We start from the raw sequence: 17311 nt of genomic DNA, 5'->3' as shown, positions 1-17311 counted from the left end.
GTAAAACGATCGGAACGGTTTGAGTTTAACTCAAATTCAATTTACATTTTATCTCATTGAAGCTCGTTCAAAAAGTATATCGATCCGAGTCTGATCTTATTTTTAAGCTCATTAAGAATTCAAACTGAACTTGAGAAAATAAAAGCTCGACTCCATATGTTCATAAACTTTTAGATTCGTTAAATATAATATATCATCTATAATAGTAATGTAAATTTTATATTTAATTAAGAAATGTCTTTCATGCACTCACATCCACATATAAATTTATAAATCTTTTTTATAAATTAAAGTTTGAAAAAAATAAATAGCATGCAATAATCTTCTTTTATGAACTATTTTTTTTCAATATAGTTAAATATTTTTATTTAGTTCTTTAAATAAATTTATTGATTACTTTGAAATTTTTATTTTGCGGTTTTTTTCTATTAATTTTATTATTAAAAAATTTATATTATTTTATTATATTCTCATTTATATAATAAAAATAAGTAAAAGATTAAAAAGAATATTAATATTAGAAACAGCTCGAGTTTGTTTCAGGCTCAACTAATTTTTTAACTTATTAAAGTTCATTTAAAATATCTCAAACTCGAACCTATCTCGATCCCTGATATGTTTTTATCAAGCAGAGCTTGAATAATGATATGATCGGATCGGCTCCATTCATTCTCATCTCTAGCTTTGTGGACTCAAATTTTAGACTCAATTTAGTAACAAAATAAAATCAATCACCGATTAATTTGCTTGCCAAGTTTAGATCATTCAATTTAAGAATGAAACGAGATAAAATTTAGATTTGTCTCTCATAAAGTTTACAAGCTGAATTTTAAATTCATCAAACTTGCAAGTTTTGTTGAGTCTATAAATGAACAAGTTCGTAAATTCAAATAATATAAAATTTAAAATCTATATAATAACATTGCTAAATTCAAAACTAAATAAGCTCATAAAATTATATAAATTTTTTATTAAGTCAAGTTCCGAATAGTTTATGAATTAATTAAAAATTTAGTCTGGTAATAAAATTAATTGAAGACCATTTTCTCCTACTTTCTATTAATTCAGGATGATACCCATTAAACAAATCAGTTACACTTGAACAACATAAATTTCACAACCCTGTTTGCATTTCCCCTTAATTTTGTAATAACTGATAAGTGACTTGCCAAGCAAAGCTCATAATCCAAATTTAACTTGATGCCTTTTGTGAGTAACCCCGGTACAATATTAGGGTTTTTCATATTAATCTTACTAGTTTTCTAAACCAAAATAAATATATATATATAAAACCATCAATAAAACCCTCATTCTTTGCATGCAACAAAATAAATTTTAATTTATAGCACATCAAATCACAAAAATATAAAGTAAAAGACAAGTTTAAAATAGAAAAGGTTTACCTAAAACATCTCAACACTAAAAACCCAGAACTAAAGTAAAAGATGAAATAAACTGAGGAACACAAATAAAACTAGGAATTACAGAGTAACGGTTAATCTTTGATTTAAACCTAGACCATCAGATGAGGTTAATTGTTTGAGAAAGAAAACAAAACCCATAAACGTACCCACACACAACAGGCCACCATGACCAATGTGATCCATTTCCTCCTTTTTGGCACAACCTTTTTGGTTTTTAATATAGAAAAATCCATAAACTTCCAAAGAAATGGTCACTTTATAAATCCTCAGAATTGCAAAATTGTATGTTCATTTTTCACTTCAACTGTTTGAAAAGTCAAGCTTTAATTTCCACTGTTTTGTATGAATAAAAAAATAAACCCAACTTCATCATCTCTATACAAATAAATAAAAAACAAAACCCTATCTCTAAAAAAGGAAAAATAAAAATCACCCACATGAGTAAAACCACATTACATTACAGTATAATAAACTCGCCATTAATTTGAAGCATCCACCTGGTTTTACCATTTTGACCTTCAGAAACCCAATCCACAAAGGCAATCCCAGAAGTTTTGAAGGGTAAAACTTGAAGAAAAGACGTAAAAATCTTAATTATGTTTGTGATTAGTGATAGTTAATTATTCTAACACAGAAGAAGTAACCAGGGCATCATCGTCGTCATCATCATCAAAGCTTAAAGAGTCAAAGCCCTCAAAGCCCCGAGACCCTCCTTCTTTCCACTTTCTCTCTTTAAATTTATACATATTTAGAAAAGAAAAGTAAATTGAAATTGAAAAGATCCATGTCTATTTATTTCTCTCTCTATAGAGATTTTTATTTTTTATTTATTTTTTAGCTCTTCGAATCCTAAATTCCTTTTTAAGGTACGATTTTTAAGCTTTGCTCTCTTTGCTCCTGCTCTTCTCCGTCTCAAATCTCAATCTTTGAATTTGTATTCTTTTTTAGAACTCCTTATCGAGTTGATATTTGGTCTCGATTTACGAATTTGCTATTAAAACCCTAAATTTCCAATCCTGCTGCTTGGAGCTCGATATTGAGGGTTTTTTAGTAGCTTAATCATTGATTTTGAGCTGGGAATCGAAGCTTGGCATAAACCCTAAGTTTTGACCTGTGACAAATTATGGTGCTTTTTGGCTTTTAGATTTGAAGACCTTTTGGTGCAAGTTCTTTTGTAGTTTGAAATTGAATACTTGGTGGGTGTTGTATTTGAATTGGGTTGATTTAGTAGATTTGTGGTGTTGTGTTATGGTTATTGTGCTATTTGCTTTTTTTTTTCTTCTATAAATTTGTCTTAGTTTTGAGTCTTAGTTGTTTGGGGTTGCTAGGTGTGGAAGGAAAAGTTAACATTTTGAGCTGTTGTTTATGGGATTTTGCACTTTGTTTCTGTAGATCAAAGTATTATTAGTGTCAATTGTTTACTTGTGGATGCAGCTTGTCTGAGTGTTTGATTGAATTTGAATGACAGCAACTCCAGAATGCTGTTTTTGTCTGGCATATTCTAAGTTCACTGTTTCGAAACACCGGTTTTAGTCTGTACATGGTTTGAATGCCCATAATATAATAACTTAAAAGATTGTAGCCATTCAATCCTCAAAGCATTGGGGTTTTGTACAATGCTTAAGGGTAGATGTTAATATTTCAAGTACAAATAATGCAAATCATTTTAGTAAAAATAATAATAAAATCAGAGAGAGCAGTGGCTTAAATATGTTGCATTGTAGAAGATGATTTTACACCAAATTGCTGAAGTGCTATCTTTGAAATTATACCTCTATGTGCTAATGCATTTAGTTTAAAAGCTTTATCCCCTCAGACTTTCCAAGTTATTTTTAAAATAAATGGTGTATGAAAAGTATACATGCTTGATCTTTAAGTACGATCACTTAAGAGTTTTTATATATATATATATATATATATATATATATATATATATGCATTTACTCTTAAAGACCTTGATACAGTTCTTCATTCATGGTACATTTCATCTAATGGAAGTTTATTTTAAAACTTCTAGCTTCTGTAGGCCGCTATTTAAATCTCTAGTATTCTGATTGTTAGCTTTGGACATAAAACAGACCTTTCTTTTTGTTTTTTTTTTTTCCTTCTGAATGCAGTTTAGCTTGTATAGCTTTTTGTGGGTGGATGTTGGGAGCAGTATGCCGGTGATAGTTTGGAGAAATGCAAAGGTATCATGCTGCCAGCTGCACTGGTGCAGTTAACAATAACGTTATTGTTGGAGCATCAGTTAGGGATACTGTTCGGGCTGATCCATCTTCATTGGCAGCTAACTTTCCTATTAATTCTAGGTAAAATTTTGTGCTGTCTTGTCTGCTATAAATTGTAATATGTGGATAATGACATCCAGCTTTCTACCACTAATCTCTATCAGCGTCTATTTTCATATCAAAGCCTTCTTGTGGCCATAATTTGAATGCCTCATTGTACAATAAAGTTCTAGCCCATAAATATTCCTGAACCAACAATGTTTAGTCACTATATGCTCATTTTGTTATGATAAATTATTAATTGACCACAAATATACAGATATTGTGTCTCTGTATGTTACAATTTGAGTTAGTGGACTCTATGGCAGTTCAGATTTTCATGTTCTGTTGTATTAACACTTTTCTTAATGTTCAACACATCAATGTATTTACGCTATGCTTTTTTTCACTAAGAAAAAGAGGCCAGGGGGATAAGCTGGGCCTATATCTGTGGCTTTTTTTCTAAGCTGAACGTTATTTGTTGGAGATGAAGTCTTTCTTTTCATACCTTCTTTCATCTGATTTTGTTAGGAATACTGTTATTTTCTTTGAAACAGGTGCTAGTCATTGTAGTTTCTTCAAAGAGTTATAGCATTCTCATATTCTAGATTTCTAATTTATTGCCATTTGTTGCATAGAGATGCTATACCTTAGTGAACTGTTCTGTATGGTGCAGGAGGCCTCCCCCACTTACCCCATACAAGTTGAAGTGTGATAAAGAGCCCCTGAATTCCAGGTAAAGTCAGCATTAGCATGGACTTTCTTCTTCTTCTTGTTTCCTTCACTTTTACTAATTCTCCATTTTCATGGAATGATGTGGTTAGCAGTTTAATTATATGCAAACAAGGTTATTGATATTTTTTGTATTATTCTTTTTAGTATATGGTTCTTATCCGTTTTATGCTTGGTTGCTTTTTCAATCTTAGACTTGGACCCCCTGACTTTCATCCCCAGACTCCAAATTGCCCTGAGGAGACTCTCACCAGAGAGTATGTGCAGTCTGGATACAGGGAGACGGTTGAAGGCCTTGAGGTATATTTTCTTCATAAAAATTCATTGCTTTTTTGTGGATATTTATGAATATATTTGGATGTCATATACTGCACTTCAATAGTTGGTTGGTCACAGTAACTTCATTCCTTATTGGTTTGACCGATTTATTTCATTGGAGTGCTTCCTTTCTTTCAGTCTTTTTTGGCTTAATTTATTCAATCCGATGTTTTTAGTTACAGCTGATAAGAAAACATTTAGTGTCCTGTTCAATATATGTGCAGATCTTTATTGGAGTACTCGGCTTATTATTATTTTTTAAATTTTATATGTAATCTGTTACTTAGTTTTATTGAACATATGAGCTTGTCTTACTTATAAACATGGTATCAATACTTCTCTTCAATATTTTAACAATTCTCTATTTATATGGTAGATGCTATAATATCACAATGTAAATACAAACCACAAACATCAATATTTAATTTTCTTTGTTAAAAGATCCCATAGCAAAGCAGGATGTCTTACAAGTACGATAAACTATAAATTTTGTCATTTTGAGTATATTTTCTGTATTGATAATACTTCAGAATTTATATGTTTTATGTACTAAAAAATGTTAATTGTGTAAGCAAAAGCTCTGTATATTTATACACATCTATAAATTTGAGCACACACACATATATAATACAAACACAGAGACAAAACACCACCTTGTCATTATCTTACATTGTTTGCTTACTGAGTTGTCAGGAAGCTAGAGAAATCTCACTGTCTCAAGTTCAAGCCTTTAGTAGTAAGCCTGTTGTCTTGAAATGCAGAGAGGTGAGTATTTTTCTAAAAAATAAAAGCTACAATGCTGTTCCATTATTTGTTGGCATAAATTGAAAAAAATAAACTTCATTAATATGGCCAGCACTTAACGATAAGTGAGCCTTGGTTCGTCTCTGCAGGCAATCAGAAAATGTCTAAGGGCCATAAATGAGTCTCGTGCTCAGAAGCGTAAGGTAAGTAGAATCCTTTCTAATAATCGGTGGCTTTCAGGAAATTTATTTAGAGTAACTTCAAAACGCATATATTGTTGGGTACTTATTGTGAACCGATTTATATTTGAAAACTTTTTCCCAGTTTCCATGTTTCTAAGTTTTGAAAGGTGATCAGTGCATCTGAACTTGTACACTTCTTACTTAAATATGACAGGCTGGTCAAGTATATGGCGTGCCACTTTCTGGGTCATTGTTAGCTAAGCCTGGAGTCTTTCCTGAGCAAAAGCCATGTGGTGAAGACTTCAAGAAGAAATGGATTGAGGTCTTTATTCTTTTATGTTCACTGAATGTACAGCTTGTTTTTTATATTCTGAACTGATAATATACATTGTTTTTTCCTTTCAAATTCCACTGAAACAATAAAATTATCCCATGCGAATTACTACTATCTTACCTCCTTTTCTCTTTCTTGCATGCCTGCCTGTATGTGTTGTTTTGGGAGTAAATATGTTGGATCAATTGAAATGTTTTTATTAGAGCTGTCTGCCATCACTGACTGCAAAAGGCACAGTTGCAATAGCTTTGTTGTCTTGATGCTTCACATCTTTTTATGCTTAGGAAATAGCAAAGTTTTAGGTGTTCATGTAGCATGGAATCAGGAGGAGAGATGGGTCAACATACTTTTTACCTTGGGCTCGCTCTTATATAAGTTTGAAGCTTTAGTAGCAGCATTCTCTACTAATCGTGAATTATCTATAACTAGTTCTTTATTATTTTTAATAATGTCTTCTTTTTCTTTATTTATTTTTATTTTCTAATTATAGTGATTAAAAGCAACATATTAAAAGAAATGTTATGTTATGACCTTGGGAGCCATCAGCTTTATTGCATATTACTTTGGGAGTATTGCTATGTAAAATGACTAAGTTAAAAGAAATACTCACGGATGAGTTGGTAAGGGGAAATAGGGGATTTCGACCTATCACTTAAGGAATGGTGATTGAAACTTAAGAGAAAGCTTTTGAAATGAATGATTTTGAGTTTATTGTGTAAATATTTAAAAGAAAAATCTTTTTGTTATGTGCTGAAATGTTATCTAATGAAAAATGTACTGGATGATAAATGTTACAACAACTAAACAATAATTAGTTGTGCCTTTTGGATTTCCCACTAACTTTCTTTACTTTTCTGTATTTCTCTTTGTGTACCAGGGTTTATCACAACCACATAAGCGATTGCGTTCTTTGGCCGATCATGTGCCTCATGGGTATAGGAAGAAATCTCTTTTTGAAGTTCTTATCAGGAATAATGTTCCATTGCTAAGAGCAACTTGGTTCATCAAAGTAACTTATCTTAATCAGGTACGGCTACATACATGCTATTAATTGTTTTGGTACATCCTTAGTTATAGTTGACTACTGTTAATAGCAGATTATGACTCTGTTTTGCAGGTCCGTCCTAGTTCTGCTAGTATTTCTTCCGGTACACCTGATAAAACTCAATTGTCACGGACAGAGCTCTGGACAAAAGATGTTATTGAGTACTTGCAGATACTCCTTGATGAATTTTTCTCTAGGAATAATTCTCATTCTGCTCTACACACTAGAGATAGATCACCTCAAATGCTTTATGCTGGGTCAGTACAGTACAGGAGTGATCCAGCAACATTCTCTATTGATGGTGAGGAGCCGTCTCTACACTTTAAGTGGTGGTATGTTGTACGACTCTTACACTGGCACCATTCTGAGGGGCTTCTGCTTCCTTCTATAATCATTGATTGGGTTCTTAGTCAACTACAGGTACTGAGTACTTGTTCCAATTTCTTGCATGCCTAACTGTTTCGAGAAAAGAGACAAATTTTGTGCTAGACAGGATTGAATAACAGTATCTAATTGGACATTTTGCTTCTGGTTTTTCTTTGAAAATCTTCAGGAAAAGGACCTGCTTGAGATTTTGCAGTTGCTGTTACCGATCATATATGGCGTACTGGATAGTGTTGTTCTCTCGCAAACATATGTTCGCACTCTTGCGGGAATAGCAGTTCATTATATTCGCGAACCTTCTCCAGGTGGATCAGATCTGGTAGATAATTCTCGTAGGGCATATACAACTTCTGCTCTAATTGAGATGCTGCGGTACTTGATATTGGCTGTACCGGATACATTTGTTGCAGTGGACTGCTTTCCTTTACCACCAAGTGTAATGTCTTATGCAGTAAATGATGGGGTTTTTGTATCAAGGGCGTCTGAGGAGGCAAGAAAGACAAAAGATAATTCAGCTGGAGTTGTTGGTGTTTTCAGAAGTAAAGGGCTTGATGCTCAGTATCAATCTTTTTCTTTTAATCAGGTTGTTTTATCCATTCAGAAACGAGAAGATAATCTTGCGAAAGCTGCTTGTCCTGGCTATTTGGTTCACAGTGCAGCAAAAGCTGTACAGGCATTGGATAAAGCTCTTATACTGGGAGACATAAAAGAGGCTTATAATTTTCTTTTTGAAAATTTTTGTGATGGAGCTGTTGATGGAGGTTGGATCGAAGAAGTTAGTCCTTGTCTAAGATCATCATTGAAGTGGATGGGTTCTGTGGACCTGTCATTTGTTTGTTCGGTATTTTTCCTTTGTGAGTGGGCAACGTGTGATTATCGGGATTTCCGGACTGCCCCGCCCCATGATCTCAAGTTCACAGGCAGAAAAGATTTTTCTCAGGTTTATATTGCAACTCGACTTTTAAAGCTAAAGTTCAGAGATTTGCAAAGTAAACCTCGTAGGAAGAATGAGAAGTCCCTTGGAATCAATAGCCTTGCCAAAGGTTTGAGTCAACATAATTATGTTGGCAGGGCTCATGTGAGAAGTGGGTACGAAACTATAGGTAACTCAAAAATTGTGAATGCAAAAAGTACTAATTCCTCAGATATATTTGAGAGCCCAGGGCCTTTACATGACATCATAGTATGTTGGATTGATCAACATGAAGTTCAAAAGAGAGAAGGTTTGAAGCGTCTACAGCTTCTTATAGTGGAACTCATACGATCTGGAATTTTCTATCCCCAGTCATATGTCAGGCAGCTGATAATTAGTGGAATAATGGATGCAAATGTGCCTGCAGTCGAACTTGACAGACGAAAGAGACACTATCAAATTCTTAAACAGCTGCCTGGGCTCTTCATCCATGATATTTTAGAAGAAGCAAGGATTGCGGAAGGACCTGAACTTTTGGAGGCCATGCTTATATACTCAAATGAACGCCGCCTTCTCTTATGTGGCATCCTTTCTGAACAATGTCAAGATTCAGTCAAATCAAATATATCAGTGCAGAAGCAAAAGCATCATACAACCTCTATAAAAGATAGTGCTTCTTCAGCTTCCTTTGATCAGTGGAGAACTATCCAGTCCCAGTCCAATCTATTGACTAAAAAGATCAAGAGAAATGCGGACATTAAGGAACTGAAGTCTTCCATTTCACTGCTTTTGCAGTTACCTAACTTGTCTTCATCTTCAGATACAGGATTGGAAGAATCTCAATCGAGTGTTAAGAGGGCTGCTGAGTCAATATCCAACAAAATGGATTTGTTTGAAGGCACACCTGGATGTGAGGATTGTAGAAGAGCAAAGAGACAAAAGTTGAGTGAAGAAAGGAGCTCATGCCTTCAAGGCCATTCTCCGATATCAGATGATGATGATTCTTGGTGGATGCGGAAGGGGACCAAATCCTTAGATTCTTCCAAAGTTGATGTACCACTGAAATCATCCAAACAGGTTTCTAAGGGTAGGCAAAAGGTTGTGCGTAAAACTCAAAGTCTGGCTCAGCTAGCAGCTGCTAGAATTGAGGGTAGTCAGGGAGCTTCTACAAGTCATGTGTGCGACAACAAGGTTAGCTGCCCTCACCATAAATCTGGAATGGAAGGAGAAAAGTCAGTAGATGGGATCAAAACATTACATGGTGGAGATATTGTTTCAATTGGAAAAGCATTAAAACAGTTGCGTTTTGTAGAGAAGAGATCCATTACTGTTTGGTTGGTAACTGCTGTTAAGCAGCTTGTTGAGGAGGCTGAAAGGACTGCCATCAAGTCCAGCCAGTTCAGTAGATCTTTTGTTCCTGCTGATGATAGAAGCTCCATACGGTGGAAGCTTGGTGAGGATGAGCTCTCTGCTGTATTGTATGTGATGGATGTTTGTAATGATTTAGTTTCTGCAGCCAAATTACTGCTTTGGTTGTTGCCAAAGGTTGTCAGCAATCACAATTCTACAATCCACAGTGGGAGGAACACTATGATGCTGCCAAGAAATGTGGAAAACCATGCATGTGAAGTGGGAGAGGCATTTTTATTATCATGCCTGCGAAGGTGGGTCTCAAAGTTTTTCTATTTGCAAAGTTCCTATTTTTGTTATATGTGCTGGTATTACTTGTATGCTCATTAATTTTTTATCTATATGGTGCTTGCTGACTTCTTTCCTTATATCCTTAAAATTTGAATGCTGTAAGCGCTTCTGTGCGCTTTGCACGCTGAGGATCAGCAAACAAGTTTCACAAATTGATTCCATGAACAAGTAGGCAGCTGGCACATGAGAGATGCTAACCCATGCATGTGAAGGTGGTGGTTGAACTTGAAAAGAACTTATTTTTAACTAGCCAAATAAAAAAAAACAAGTGTTTTAATTTCATAAACTCTTTTGTTTAAGGACTTCTTATTGTATGATCTTTTTTAAATATCTATCAATCTTATCAGATTGATGTGCCATTAGAATTATACTGTTTCAAGTACGCTAATAGTTCAGCTAGTGCTTATGGTAATTCGTTTGCACTTTGTTTATGATTTCCATTTTTGTGATAAGTAGCTATATTATGAAATCTGAAACTGTCATAGGTAGACCTATCCAATGGTCTGGGCACCCGCCTAGCCTGATCCAAGTGAGATGGGTCAGGCTTGTGCAGCAGCAGTTAGGCTCAGGCAGGCCTATATATATGTATATAACCTCTATTATACATAAATAATTTTTCTTATTTAGAAAAAATTGATTTGGATGGTTGGACCCGGGCCAGCCAACCTGCCTGTTGAACAGGTCTACTTATAGGCAGACTCTTTGCTGGAACATTTGGTTTTTCAGTTATTTATTGTATAGTACTTCTGTTTTAATTTCTCCTTGTGGAACTGGAAAAATTTCAATTATTTCTACCTGTAGTGGTTAGTTGTGTTTTCTTGGAAAGCACCACTCAATGAGTTTTTACTCTACTTCATGGTAACATCATGTAAAGAAATTAAACACATTTATTGATCTGCCTCTATGCTCTTGTAAGATATGCTGCTGTTCGCATAGGCCTACTATTTTCTCCACTATTTGGCTTTAGCAAATCTTTAAGACTTGGATACAGAAAATTTGATCTTGCTCCTATTTGCACTGGATTTGTTTTCAGGTATGAGAACACATTTGTTGCAACGGATCTTGTACCTGAAGTCTTGACAACTGCAGTCCAACGTGTTTTAGCCCTACTCACCTCTAATGGCAGGGTTTCTGGTTCAGCAGCCTTGACTTATTCCCGGTATTTGTTGAAGAAATATGGAAATGTGCCAAGTGTTTTAGAATGGGAGAAGAATTCCAAGTCAACATATGATAAAAGGCTTCTTTCTGAGCTTGAACCCAGTCGATCACTAGATGGAGAGTCTGGATTTCCACTTGGTGTTCCAGCAGGAGTTGAAGATCTTGATGATTTTCTCCGTCAAAAGATAAGTGGTAACCGGATAACCAGAGCTGGTATGAGCATGAGAGATCTAGTGCAAAGGCAGATTGAAGAAGCTTTTCACTATTTCTTTGGTAAAGAGAGAAAGGTCTTTGGTGCTGGTATACAAAAAAGCTCTGGACATGAAAAATCTGATGATGGGTACCAAATAGCTCAACAAATAACTATGGGATTGATGGAATGCATTCGGCAGACTGGTGGTGCTGCTCAAGAAGGTGACCCTTCTTTGGTGTCTTCTGCTGTTGCTGCCATAGTCAATAATGTCGGACCAACTATTGCAAAAATGCCTGATTTTTCAGTGACCACAAATTATTCAAACGCTTCATCTGCTACTACTTCATTAAATGTTGCTAGGCGTATTCTGCGCATTCATATAAGCTGCCTATACCTTCTCAAGGAAGCTTTTGGAGAGCGTCAGAGTCGGGTTTTTGAGATAGCTCTTGCAACAGAGGCCTCTTCTGCTCTTGCTACAGCCTTTGCTCCAGGAAAGGCTTCTCGAAGTCAGTTTCAAATGTCTCCAGATGATTCCAATGCAAATGTTCCAAATGAGATGTTGAACAATTCTGGAAGACCTGGAAGAGTCACAAAAAGTGCTGCTGCCATATCTGCTCTCATTGTTGGGGCTGTTATTCATGGTGTTACAAGCTTGGAGAGAATGGTAACTGTCTTGAAACTAAAGGAAGGGCTGGATGTAATTCAATTTATAAGGAGCACAAAATCTACTTCAAATGGCAATGCTCGTATGGTTCCGGCTCTTAAGGTGGATAACTCTATTGAAATCTATGTCCATTGGTTTAGGCTACTCATTGGGAATTGCAGAACTGTATCTGATGGTTTAGTTGTGGAGCTCTTGGGTGAACCATCTATAGTTGCTCTTTCAAGGATGCAGCGAATGCTCCCTCTTAGCTTGGTCTTTCCACCTGCCTATTCTATATTTGCCTTTGTTATATGGAGGCAAATTATTCTTAGCAAAGAACTTGCAAACCGCGAAGACATCAATCAATTATATCAATCTTTAATAATGGCCATTGGTGATGCCATTAAGCACCTTCCTTTTCGGGATGTGTGTCTGAGAGACAGTCAAGGCTTTTATGATCTTGTAGCTGCGGATGTTAGTGATGCTGATGTTGCTTCCATGTTAAATGCTTTGGATATGCATTCCAAATCTGCAGCATTTGTTCCTCTCCGAGGAAGGCTGTTTTTAAATGCGATCATTGATTGTAAAATGCCAGAGTCTTTATGCACACAGGATGACAGCAATCGACTTTTTGGACTTGGGGGATCCAAAGTTCAACATGCAGAAAGTGAATTAAAGCTTCTTGATAAGCTTGTGAATGTGCTGGATACTCTACAGCCTGCGAAATTCCATTGGCAGTGGGTTGAACTCCGGTTGCTTTTGAATGAACAAGCCCTTGTTGAAAAGCTCGAGACCCATGATATGTCCCTAGCAGATGCTATCCGTTCTTCATCACCTGGTCCTGAAAAGGCTGCAGCTTCTGAAAATGAGAACAATTTCATTGTCATCATTCTCACAAGGTTGTTGGTCAGACCTGATGCTGCATCCCTTTTCTCAGAACTGGTTCATCTTTTCGGGAGGTCACTAGAAGATTCAATGTTGCTGCAAGCTAAATGGTTTTTGGGAGGACAGGATGTTCTTTTTGGACGCAAAACTATTAGACAACGCCTTACTATTATTGCAGAGAGTAAAAATCTTTCAACTAAGGCACAATTTTGGAAGCCATGGGGCTGGTGTAGGTCAGGCTTGGATCCTGTGACAAATAGAGGAGAGAGGAAGAAGTTTGAGGTCACCTCCCTTGAAGAGGGGGAGGTTGTTGAAGATGGTACAGATACTAAAAGGTCTGGAAAAGTGTCCCCCCAAATGCTTGAATCTGAAGGCTTCAACATTAGCCAGCAGTACATGACTGAAAGGGCTCTCATTGAACTAGTCCTTCCTTGCATAGATCAAGGTTCAGATGAGTCACGCAATACTTTTGCAAGTGATTTGATCAAGCAGTTGAATAATATTGAGCTACTGATAGCTGCTCGTGGTGCAAGTAAGCAGACAGGATCAGCCTCATCTGGACTGGAAGGTCCTGTGAATAAGGGTAATAGCCGCAAAGTTATAAGGGGTGGCAGTCCTGGAATGAATAGACGGACTACAGGAGCTGCAGATTCTACTCTGCCATCGCCAGCTGTATTGCGAACTTCTATGTTACTGCGATTGCAATTATTGCTGAGATTGCTTCCTGTCATATGCACAGATGGGTAATTCTATAAATTTTTACTTTTAATTTTTATTTTATTACTCTATCACCGATCTTTCTTGCTCCTATTTTTCTTAAGATCTTAATTTTGTGTGGCGTCTTGCTACTTCTTGTCACTCATTCTTTCATCTTCACTCATCAGTTGTGTGCATGTTGTTGGTGTTTAATATTATGTTATGTCTCTCTTCTACTTTCTGCAGCCACTCTTCTACTAAGTTTATTTGAAGCTTCTCTCTTTTTTGTGCTGGGTATTTGTATGCATTCTCTTTTAAGTGTATACATACATTATACTGTGTGAGCATCTTGAATTCTAGATCTGACCAAAAAGTGTAATTTTATATATGGCATGTCAAATCATTATGGGACTACCCAACGTGCATGTTCATTAATCAGTTGATGGTGCATGCTTTTCATGTTTGATAGTCATTACATGCCTCTTCTACTTTCTCAAGCCACTCGTCCATTAAATTATTGAAGCGTCTCTCTTTTCTGTGCTCGGTATTTGTAGGTATTTACAGGCACTCAGTCCCACCAGTAATTATATGTATGGCCATGCCAAATCATCATAGAACTACCTTGTATGCATACTGTATAGATTTCTGTGCAAGTTATAGGGGGATCAAAGGGACAAAGGCACTTATCTATGTAAAATTCTGGTTATGTTGTATCTAGCATTTTGTGATCTCTCTCTCTCTCAGATACACACATTTGCAATGGCAAACACTACATTAATCAATGCTGTTATGGAATTTGCAACTGTAAATGCTCAGTTTTGTTTTTGTTTCCATTTGCTGGACTTGTCAGGGAGCCATCTGGCCGGAACATGAGGCATATGCTTGCATGTGTAATATTGCGTCTCCTTGGCAATCGGGTTGTGCATGAGGATGCAGACTTATCCTTCTATCCCATGAAAAGCTCTCAATCCAAGGTGGAAGTGGAGTCAACACTGGAAGTTGCTTCTACGGATTCGCCTGGTGAAAGTCTGTTTGATCGGCTACTGTTGGTCCTCCATGGATTGTTAAGTAGTAGCCAGCCAAGTTGGTTGAAGTCAAGGTCTGCCTCCAAGTTAATGAATGAATTTTCCAAAGACTCTTCTGGAATTGATCGTGAGTTGGTGGAGACTTTACAGGTTTGTTCTTTGACAATGTCATATTCAAGTTAATTAGTTTTCATTTTAGCAAACAAAAACTTTGTCTTAGGGAAAGGGGTTACTTACAGACCTGAATGACTGATAACTGATGAATGTGACTAAACCTCTTTGAAACGATACTGGGATGAATGATCTGATCGCTAATCATCTGCCCATCTCCACAAGATTGTTGTCCTGGCCAAGTAGGGGACAAAAAAAAAGGTTCAGGCATATAGGAGCTGGGGAAGAACATTCATTGGTTTCTTGATGCCTTGTAGAAGTTGAACTTGTTGAGTTCTATGTAAAAATCTGAGAGACCAATCTTATGGGTAACATGAATTCATCAGCATAATTCTCAACTCGGAACAAATGAGAAGTGGGAGGATTCAACCTGCGTTACTGCCAGGAAATTGATTCTGTAGATTAATTAGTTCCAAATGTTGAAAATACATATAAATTAATTAGTTCCAAGTGTTGAAAATACATAAATTCATAGATTTGTTTGTTTTTAATTTGGTGGGAGTTATGAATGATTGTTTTGAAATTTAGTGGAGGTTGATGTGCTTCAATCCTTCTACATCTCATTAGATGACTTTCGTCCCTTGTCAGAGTTCGGGTTTAAAATGTTTTCTCCATGCTGATTACAATTATAATGAAAAATCTTTTAATTTACTTGTAATGGTATGCATCTGATGCTTGAAGAGAGAAGTTGATCTAGAAAATAATACATTGGCTATAGAAGCTGTTTCTTTATTTTAAATTAAATTCCCTTTTACTTCATATATTTTTCATGTAAGACCGATTTCTTTTCTCCAATTTGACCCTCATAGAGTATTCAAATCATATCAAACGATCAAGAAAATATTTCCATGGCTGATGTGTTTGTATATGAAGCAATAGTGTTGAGGTTTATATGGGTTTATATCCTCTTTCCCATTTATCATCCTCTGTATTTTGAATTGATTGAAGAATAGATACGCGGATAATAAATTCGTTCTACTTGACTATATAGATCTCTCATGAATGCAGAATGACTTAGATCGCATGCAGCTGCCTGGCTCAATTCGGTGGCGCATCCAAGCTGCAATGCCAGTTCTTCTTCCTTCTGCTCGATGGTCTATCTCTTGCCAACTACCAACTGTTCCCATTGCTGCTGTTGCTTCACTACAACCTAGTATCACAATTTCTGGACTTTATGCTGGAATGCCACCACAGAAAAATCCTCTTCCTTTGGCACGAACAACAAATGTTCCAGGGAGGTCCAAATCATTGCCACTGCAACAGGATAATGATATGGAAATTGACCCATGGACACTCTTGGAAGATGGTACTGGATCAGGCCCATCATCAAGTAACGCTGCTGTGGTTAGCGGTGGTGACCATGCTAATCTTCGAGCTTCTGCATGGCTTAAAGGGGCTGTAAGGGTCAGACGGACAGATCTCACGTACATTGGTGCTGTTGATGACGACAACTGATTTTAGTTAACTTCCATTATTGATTTGGTCTGGAGTGGACAATCCCCTCAACAGGGTAAGTAAATGCTTTGTTAATGACCTGTGATTAGCATCAAGGTTCCACCTTGTTCTCGTCACCGATGATGAAGGAAGCTGTTGGAAGGGGCATTCTTAGGGGGGCATGCAGTTCTTGCAGAGGTTCTGAAACAAAGATGCTGTTACACAGCCTGCCCTGCCAGGTCTCGGGTCCAATTGACTACTAACTTTTGATCATAGCCCCATCTGGACTGCGCATAACAGGTGCAGTTCGGAGGCTGCTTGTATATATAGAGATAAATATTTCTTTTTTCTTTTTTCTTTTTTTAAATTTTACCAATTCATTAGGATAAAATATCTCAAGAATGATTTGTAGTTGTTTCATGAGCATCAATTTATTGTTGCATCCCCACTCTCTGGTTCGTTGGTGTGGGAGTATGTTTGCGGGCGCCCATGGAGACATTTTAAATGCACGAATTTCTGGTTGTCGCCTGGGATATGTGGTCCGTTTCTTTATTATTCCTCCCCAGGAGGCTCCGGTGTCTCATCTGATCTCCAAATAGTCCAAGTTTAAGCCGTGGGGCTTGGTATTGGTTCATTTCTGTAACCTAGTAGGACTTGGACTATGGTTCGATGAATTTAACTGAATTATAATTTGTAATAGGAGGATAATGTTGATTAATATAATGCATGACCACTTTTTTCTTTTCCTTGCTGCAAACACTTGAATAAGTTTAGCCTTCAAGGATTTTCTTTGAGTGTTGAAACTGCAGTTGTTCTGACAACCTGGATATGTTGCAGTTCTTGTATTTGCTTGGAAACTCAGCTTTTAACCGGTTAAGATAGGGATGGATTTCTAGAGATATTGATTGAATCTTATTAGAACAAATTTGGATAGTAATAGATAGATTTGGAATGGATTTGTAATTTAAATTCACTACTATTTATGTCAAGTTTAGGTTGGATTTAACCATGTGGATATAGATATATAATATCTGAACTCGAATTTAAATTTGCTATATGTTT

The 17311-nt window shown here is 36.3% G+C and overlaps 1 protein-coding gene across 3 annotated transcripts; it reads left to right on the top strand.

The window, feature by feature from the left end:
* Window positions 1-1543: 1543 nt before the first annotated feature.
* Window positions 1544-16994, top strand: LOC8261882 (mediator of RNA polymerase II transcription subunit 12). 3 transcript variants are annotated; one of them, XM_048377177.1, is made up of 13 exons: window positions 1544-2290; window positions 3547-3733; window positions 4368-4427; window positions 4618-4723; window positions 5435-5506; window positions 5635-5688; window positions 5882-5989; window positions 6879-7028; window positions 7119-7466; window positions 7600-10007; window positions 11078-13666; window positions 14470-14794; window positions 15824-16994. In XM_048377177.1, exons 2-13 carry the CDS (start codon window positions 3606-3608, stop codon window positions 16268-16270), a joined length of 6795 nt encoding a protein of 2264 aa, XP_048233134.1. In that variant the 5' UTR covers window positions 1544-2290; window positions 3547-3605; the 3' UTR covers window positions 16271-16994. The 3 variants fall into 3 exon arrangements, with proteins under 3 accessions (XP_048233134.1, XP_002511863.1, XP_015584240.1); XM_002511817.4 differs by having other exon boundaries at window positions 3542-3733; XM_015728754.3 differs by lacking the exon at window positions 1544-2290 and adding an exon at window positions 2302-2620 and having other exon boundaries at window positions 3542-3733.
* The last annotated feature ends 317 nt before the right edge of the window (window positions 16995-17311 follow it).

Source organism: Ricinus communis, chromosome 1, assembly GCF_019578655.1.
Source record: "Ricinus communis isolate WT05 ecotype wild-type chromosome 1, ASM1957865v1, whole genome shotgun sequence".
NCBI lineage: Eukaryota > Viridiplantae > Streptophyta > Magnoliopsida > Malpighiales > Euphorbiaceae > Ricinus > Ricinus communis.
This window is presented reverse-complemented; position numbering and strand designations above follow the sequence as displayed.

What these genes read in the sequence shown, in the direction of transcription:
- LOC8261882 (XM_048377177.1), top strand. Translation starts at nt 3,606, where the DNA reads ATGCAAAGGTATCATGCTGCCAGCTGCACTGGTGCAGTTAACAATAAC. An exon ending in TTGTCTTGAAATGCAGAGAG is followed by an intron (nt 5,507 to 5,634) that starts GTGAGTATTTTT and finishes TCGTCTCTGCAG; the next exon opens with GCAATCAGAAAATGTCTAAG. An exon ending in AGTTGGTGGAGACTTTACAG is followed by an intron (nt 14,795 to 15,823) that starts GTTTGTTCTTTG and finishes TCATGAATGCAG; the next exon opens with AATGACTTAGATCGCATGCA.